Source organism: Fringilla coelebs (assembly GCF_963513975.1).
Source record: "Fringilla coelebs genome assembly, chromosome: 30".
Classification (NCBI taxonomy): Eukaryota; Metazoa; Chordata; class Aves; order Passeriformes; family Fringillidae; genus Fringilla; species Fringilla coelebs.
In genome coordinates this window covers 2,379,237-2,386,095 of record NC_140056.1, presented here as the reverse complement: position 1 = coordinate 2,386,095, position 6,859 = coordinate 2,379,237, and the positions used below count along the sequence as shown (strand labels likewise).

General features: G+C 71.3%; 1 protein-coding gene across 1 annotated transcript in view; it reads left to right on the top strand.

Moving 5' to 3' along the window:
* The window catches only part of OS9 (OS9 endoplasmic reticulum lectin), a gene marked incomplete at its 5' end in the record, with an annotated part of 7,054 nt that extends 477 nt beyond the window's left edge, over positions 1 to 6,577 (top strand). Inside the window, 10 exons of the mRNA XM_084223485.1 lie at positions 21 to 119; positions 216 to 417; positions 2,027 to 2,143; positions 2,248 to 2,333; positions 2,420 to 2,456; positions 2,609 to 2,697; positions 2,774 to 3,049; positions 3,716 to 4,139; positions 4,215 to 4,330; positions 5,646 to 6,577. Coding sequence (XP_084079611.1) covers positions 21 to 119; positions 216 to 417; positions 2,027 to 2,143; positions 2,248 to 2,333; positions 2,420 to 2,456; positions 2,609 to 2,697; positions 2,774 to 3,049; positions 3,716 to 4,139; positions 4,215 to 4,330; positions 5,646 to 5,774 — 1,575 coding nt within the window. The 3' untranslated portion in view covers positions 5,775 to 6,577. The remainder of the gene's footprint in view (positions 1 to 20; positions 120 to 215; positions 418 to 2,026; positions 2,144 to 2,247; positions 2,334 to 2,419; positions 2,457 to 2,608; positions 2,698 to 2,773; positions 3,050 to 3,715; positions 4,140 to 4,214; positions 4,331 to 5,645) is intronic.
* Positions 6,578 to 6,859: the final 282 nt, after the last annotated feature.

The following is a 6,859-nucleotide window of genomic DNA, read 5'->3' as shown; positions in this document are numbered from 1 at the left end:
TGCCCACCCCACCCCTGCAGGCCTCCAAGCAGCACCAGCTGAGGCGCTACCACAGCCAGAGCTACGTCAACGGCTCCCGCTGCGACCTGACCGGCCGCGCGCGCGAGGCCGAGGTCCGGGTAAGGTGGGGGGCACCGAGGGGCACCGGGGGACACGGGGGGCACAGGGGGGCACGGGTGGCACTGCAGGGCCTCACCCCGGGGCTGTGCCCGCAGTTCCTGTGCGAGGAGGGCGCCGGGGATTACATCGCGCGCGTGGACGAGCCGCAGTCGTGCCAGTACGTGCTGACGGTGCACACCACGCGCATCTGCCACCACCCGTTCCTGCGGCCCGCCCCGGGGCTGGCCCCGCAGCCCATCCGCTGCCAGCCCGCCCTCTCGCCCGCCCAGTACGTCCAGTACGTGCGTGCCCAAGTCTGTGAGTACCGGGAGCCCCGGGGCGGGGGGGGGGAGCGGGCTCGGCACCGGGGGCTGCCCGTCCTGAGGCTGGCGCTGAGCCCTGCTGCAGGGCTGGCACTGTCCCCTCCAGCCTGGGCTGGCACTGTCCCCTCCATCCTAGGGCTGGCTCTGTCCCCTCCAGCCTGGGCTGGCACTGTCCCCTCCATCCGGGGCTGGCGCTGTCCCCTCCTTCCTAGGGCTGGCACTGTCCCCTCCAGCCTAGGGCTGGCACTGTCCCCTCCATCCTAGGGCTGGCACTGTCCCCTCCTTCCTAGGGCTGGCACTGTCCCCTCCAGCCTAGGGCTGGCACTGTCCCCTCCAGCCCAGGCTGGCACCGTCCCCTCCATCCTGGGCTGGCACTGTCCCCTCCATCCTGGGGCTGGCACTGTCCCCTCCAGCCTGGGCTGGCACTGTCCCCTCCATCCTAGGGCTGGCTCTGTCCCCTCCAGCCTGGGCTGGCACTGTCCCCTCCATCCTAGGGCTGGCACTGTCCCCTCCATCCTAGGGCTGGCTCTGTCCCATCCAGCCTGGGCTGGCACTGTCCCCTCCAGCCTGGCCCTGTGCCCTCCGTCCCATGGCTGGCACTCTTCCTCCATCCTGGGACTGGCACTGTCCCCTCCAGCCTGGGCTGGCACTGTCCCATCCAGCCCGGGCTGGCACTGTCCCCTCCAGCCTGGGCTGGCGCTGTCCCCTCCATCTTGGGGCTGGCACTGTCCCATCCATCCTAGGGCTGGCACTGTCCCCTCCAGCCTGGGACCGGCACTGTCCCCTCCAGCCTGGGACCGGCACTGTCCCCTCCAGCCTGGGACCGGCACTGTCCCCTCCATCCTAGGGCTGGCACTGTCCCCTCCAGCCTGGGCTGGCGCTGTCCCATCCATGCTAGGGCTGGCACTGTCCCCTCCATCCTAGGGCTGGCTCTGTCCCCTCCAGCCTGGGGCTGGCTCTGTCCCCTCCAGCCCGGGCTGGCTCTGTCCCCTGCAGCCCGGGCTGGCACTGTCCCCTCCAGCCTGGGGCTGGCACTGTCCCCTCCAGCCTGCCCTTGTCTCATCCATCCCGAGGCTGGCCCTGTCCCCTCCATCCCAGGATTGGCAGTGTCCCCTCCAGCCTGGGCTGGCACTGTCCCCTCCAGCCTGGCCCTGTGCCCTCCATCCCAAGGCTGGCCGTGTCCCCTCCATCTCAGGACCGGCACTGTCCCCTCCAGCCTGGGACTGGCACTGTCCCCTCAAGCCTGCCCTTGTCCCCTCCAGCCTGGGACTGGCCCTGTCCCCTCCAGCCTGCCCTTGTCTCCTCCATCCCAAGGCTGGCACTGTCCCCTTCATCCCAAGGCTGGCACTGTCCCCTCCATCCCAGGACTGGCACTGTCCCCTCCAGCCTGCCCTTGTCCCCTCCATCCCAAGGCTGGCCCTGTCCCCTCCATCCTTGGGCTGTCACTGTCACCTTCCTGGCCCTGCTCCTGGGGCTGGCACGGTTCCCTCTGTGCCAGGGCTGGCTGTGTCCCCTCGGACACAGGACTGCCATGGTCCCCTGCAGCGTGGAGCTGGGGCTGTCCCCCAGCTGTGCTGTCCCTGTCCCTGTCCCTGTGTCCCCAGCTGACACCAAGAGGAAGGTGGAGGAGATCTCGGAGGAGCTGCGGACGCTGGACACGCGGCTCTGGAGTGACAGGGACAGCGAGCCGCCCTCCCCGAGCCCCAGGGGCGCCCAGGAGGGTATGGCCCTGTCCCCTCCTCACTGTGACAGCGCTGCCAGTGTCCCCTCTCCCTCTGGGACCCCCCAGTGCCAGGTGTGGCAGCTTTGTCCCCCCCTGTGCCAGGGAACCAGCCAGAGCCAGCCAGGGAGGTGACAGCTGGGGAGCAGGAGGTGACAGCCACGGCCAGTGACCAGCAGGACAGCACCAGGGTGAGTCCCAGTGGCCCTGGGGACATTCTGGGGGTCACTTAGGGGGGCTTTAGAGTCCTGCTCCATCCCCTGTGTCCTTCCTGCAGGAGCCACCCCCGAGGGCAGCTGGCGGTCGGGCAGCTGGTGAGTCCTGGGGTGCCCTCCCCGTGCCACCCCCATGCCCACCCTGTGTCCCCCGTGTCACCCCCATCCCACCCTGTGTCCCCAATGTCCCCCATGCCCACCCTGTGCCCCTCTGGCCCTGCCACCCCCCGTTGTGCCTTCCCCCCTGGCAGACCCACGGAAGAAAATCCACTTCAAGGTGATCCGGAGCCCTGGGGACCTGCTGCAGTTCATCGAGGAGCTGAAGGAGACCACCAGGAAGGTGGGCACCTCCCCGTGCCCCCCCTCGGGCCCCCCCGTGCCTCAGTTTCCCCCTGAGCCCCTTCCCACTGCCTCAGGCCAAGGAGAAGGCGAGTGAGGAGGAGGAGGAGGCAGCAGCCAAAAGTGCCCCAGCCCCACCCGGCCCCGCAGAGCCCCCCAGCCCCGAGGCCCTGCCTGGCCCCGAGGCCCCCCCCACAGGGGAGGAGGAGGATGAAGATGAGGATGAGGAGGAGGAGGAGGAGGCAGGGCCGCTGCTGGCCGGGCTGGAGCTGCTGCCACGGGAGCAGGTGGCGAGGCTGAAGGAGGAGGTGAAGAGCCAGATGGAGCAGGAGTTCGACAGCATCATCAGCGAGGTGGGACCCCTGGCTGGGCTGGGACCCCCACAGGGACCCCCACAGGGACACTGGGACCCCCACAGGGACACTGGGACCCCCTCAGGGACACTGGGACCCCCACAGGGACACTGGGACCCCCTGGCTGGGCTCTATGGCCTCACTTGAGGGCCCCCAGCAGGGGTGGGACCCTCTGGCCAAGCTGGGCCCACCCAGGCTGCCCCCCCCCCCCCAACTGGGGACCCCCTGTCCACACCAGGGACCACCCTGAGCATGCTGGGACCCCCTCCCAACAATGCTGGGGATCCCCTGGGAGGGTTGGGGACCCCCTGGCTGGGCTGGGACCCCCTCCCAACAGCACTGGGGACCCCCTGGGAGGGTTGGGGATCCCCTGGGAGGGTTGGGGATCCCCTGGGAGGGTTGGGACCCCCTGGCTGGGCTGGGACCCCCTCCCAATAACACTGGGGACCCCCTGGGAGGGTTGGGACCCCCTGGCTGGGCTGGGACCCCCTCCCAATAACACTGGGGATCCCCTGGGAGGGTTGGGGACCCCCTGGGAGGGCTGGGGATCCCCTGGGAGGGTTGGGACCCCCATGGGATGGCCAAGGCTGCCCAGCAGGGGTGGGGACAGCCCGGGGACAGCCCGCGTGGCCCGGCAGCTCCCGCCCCAACCCCTCCCTGCTGCAGGTGGAGGAGGAGCTGGAGACCGAGGGGCTGAAGGGCGAGTTCGACCGGAGCCGCGCCACGCGGACCCTGGCGTCCACCCTGAGCCGCCTCATGGACCGGCTGGACAGGGCCGAGCCCCGCCGCGACCCCCCCGGACCCCCGCCCGCCCCCGGGGGCCGCGGAGAGGAGGAGGAGGAGGAGGAGGAGGAGGAGGAGGAGGAGGGAGCCGCGAGGAAGGGCGGCCCCCGGCCGGCCAAGGACGGGCGGGTGCGGGTGAGGATGGGCAGGGTCGGGGGTCGCGACGCCCCCCAGGAGCGGGAGCCCCCCCGGGGGAAGCAGGAGCCCCCCCGGGAGGATCGGGAGCCCCCCCGGGAGAAGCAGAGCCCCCCGCAGGTGGAGAACGAGGTGCGGGAGCTGCTGGCCAAGGAGGGGCTGCGGGCTGAAGGTATGAGGGGGGAAGGGGGACGGCAGGGGGGAGCCCCCCCCGCCCCAAATCAACCCCCCCGGGCCCCCTCCGCAGGGAAAATCGAGATCAAGATCGTGACGGCGTCGTCGGGGGGCGAGGAGGAGGAGGGGGCGCAGTGGCTGTCGGAGGAGGATTCGAGGAGCCTGAAGGAGATCTTCCTCAGCATCCTGGTGCGGGGGAGGGGCTGCGAGGGAGGGGGAGGGCTCCGAGGGGCGGGGGAGGGCTCCGAGGGGCGGGGGAGGGGCTGCGAGGGGCGGGGGAGGGGCTGCGAGGGAGGGGGAGGGCTCCGAGGGAGGGGGAGGGGCTCCGAGGGATGGGGAGGGGCTGCGAGGGGCGGGGGAGGGCTCCGAGGGAGGGGGAGGGGCTGCGAGGGAGGGGGGCACAACCGGGGCTCGGCAGGAGGGGAGTTTATGGTGTTGGGGGAAAGCAGGGACACAGCTGAGGTGAGGGAAACTGAGGCACGGCAGGGCTGGGGAGTGTGGGGGGCGTCACTGAGGAATGCGGGGAAACTGAGGCACGGGCTGGAAGTGAGGTAGGGCAGGGATGGGGGGAAACTGAGGCACGGGGGGGACACAATGAGGTGGAGAGGGTGGGGGCAAGACACGGGGGGGCTGAGGAGGGAAAAGTGGGGTGGGGGGCACTGAGGTGAGGGGGGCACTGAGGTGAAGGGGGAATTGAGGTCGGGGGGGTGCTGAGGTCGGGTGGGCACTGATGTGCGCCCCCTCCCCAGGTGCAGGGCACGGAGGGCAGGTGGGCACGGAGGGCAGGTGGCACAGGGGGCAGGTGGGCACTGACATGCGCCCCCTCCCCAGGTGCAGGGCACGGAGGGCAGGTGGGCACGGAGGGCAGGTGGCACAGGGGGCAGGTGGGCACAGAGGGCAGGTGGGCACAGGGGGCAGGTGGGCACTGAGGTTGGGGTGGGCACGGAGGGCAGGTGGGCACAGGGGGCAGGTGGCACAGAGGGCAGGTGGGCACAGGGGGCAGGTGGGCACAGGGGGCAGGTGGCACAGGGGGCAGGTGGGCACAGGGGGCAGGTGGGCACTGAGGTGCGCCCCCTCCCCAGGTGCAGGGCACGGAGGGCAGGTGGGCACGGAGGGCAGGTGGCACAGAGGGCAGGTGGCACAGAGGGCAGGTGGGCACTGATGTGCGCCCCCTCCCCAGGTGCAGGGCAGGTGGGCACGGAGGGCAGGTGGGCACACAGGGGCCAGGTGGGCACTGATGTGCGCCCCCTCCCCAGGTGCAGGGCACGGAGGTTGGGTGGGCACGGAGGTCAGGTGGGCACAGAGGGCAGGTGGCACAGGGGGCAAGTGGGCACTGAGGGCAGGTGGCACAGGGGGCAGGTGGGCACTGAGGTCAGGTGGGCACTGAGGTGCGCCCCCTCCCCAGGTGCAGGGCACGGAGGGCAGGTGGGCACAGGGGGCAGGTGGGCACAGGGGGCAGGTGGCACAGGGAGCAGGTGGGCACTGAGGTGCGCCCCCTCCCCAGGTGCAGGGCACGGAGGAGGCGCAGAAGGAGCGGCGGCGGCTGCAGGCCCTGCAGGACAATTACCGCTTCGTGTGGGGGGGCCGCCAGGAGCCCCCCCCGCCCGCCGACTCCGAGGACCAAGACTTCTGATCCCCCAAATCTGAGCCCTTAAACGCTGAACGCCCCCCCAGAATTGTGGCTCCATCCCTGCCCTGGCACCGGGCACAGGGCGCCCCAAGGACCCCGGTGTCCCCTGTCCCCTTTGGGGGGTGGGCACTGTGCCCCCCCGGTGTCCCCTGTCCCCTTTGGGGGTGGGCACTGTGCCCCCCCGGTGTCCCCTGTCCCCTTTGGGGGTGGGCACTGTGCCCCCCCCGGTGTCCCCTGTCCCCTTTGGGGGTGGGCACTGTGCCCCCCCCGGTGTCCCCTGTCCCCTTTGGGGGGTGGGCACTGTGCCCCAGAGTGTCCCCTGTCCCCTTTGGGGGTGGGCACTGTGCCCCAGAGTGTCCCCTGTCCCCTTTGGGGGATGGGCACTGTGCCCCCCCGGTGTCCCCTGTCCCCTTTGGGGGGTGGGCACTGTGCCCCCCCAGTGTCCCCTGCCCTCTTTGGGGGGTGGGCACTGTGCCCCCTGGTGTCCCCTGCCCTCTTTGAGGGTGGGCACTGTGCCCCCCCCCCCGGTGTCCCTGCCCTACTGGGTGACATCACTCTGTCCCCCCCGTCCCCCCGAGGGGACCCTGCCCTGTCCCCGGGTGCATTTGTGACACGGATGAACTGGGGGGGCGGGGGGGAGGAGTGGCCGTGATTTTGGGGGGTGTGGGTGTGTAATTGGGGGGGGTCCCGTTGCCACTGGAGCCGTCGGTGCCGCCCCCGGCCCGGGGGGGTCTCTCTCTCATAATGAGATGTCGCGGAGTCGTTCGCCCCCCCCCCCTTTTATCAATAAACCGAGCTCGCCCCGGGCTGTGTCTGTGTCCCCCCCTCCGCCCCGGTCCGGGGTCTCCATTCCGCGCCCCTCCCAAAATCGCGGGGAGGGGCGGGGCCGTGGGCGCGGCAGCCAATCAGAATTAGGGCGGGGTCAGGGGCTCGCCCGGCCTCGGCCAATGGGAGCGCGGGGGGCGGGGAACGCGGAGCTCCCGGGACCCTCGGACGGATCGGGACCACCGGAACCCCCCCGGCCCTCGGGGACGGCGGTGCCACCGGGACCCTGAACGGATCGGGACCGCCCCAGCCCTCGGGGACAG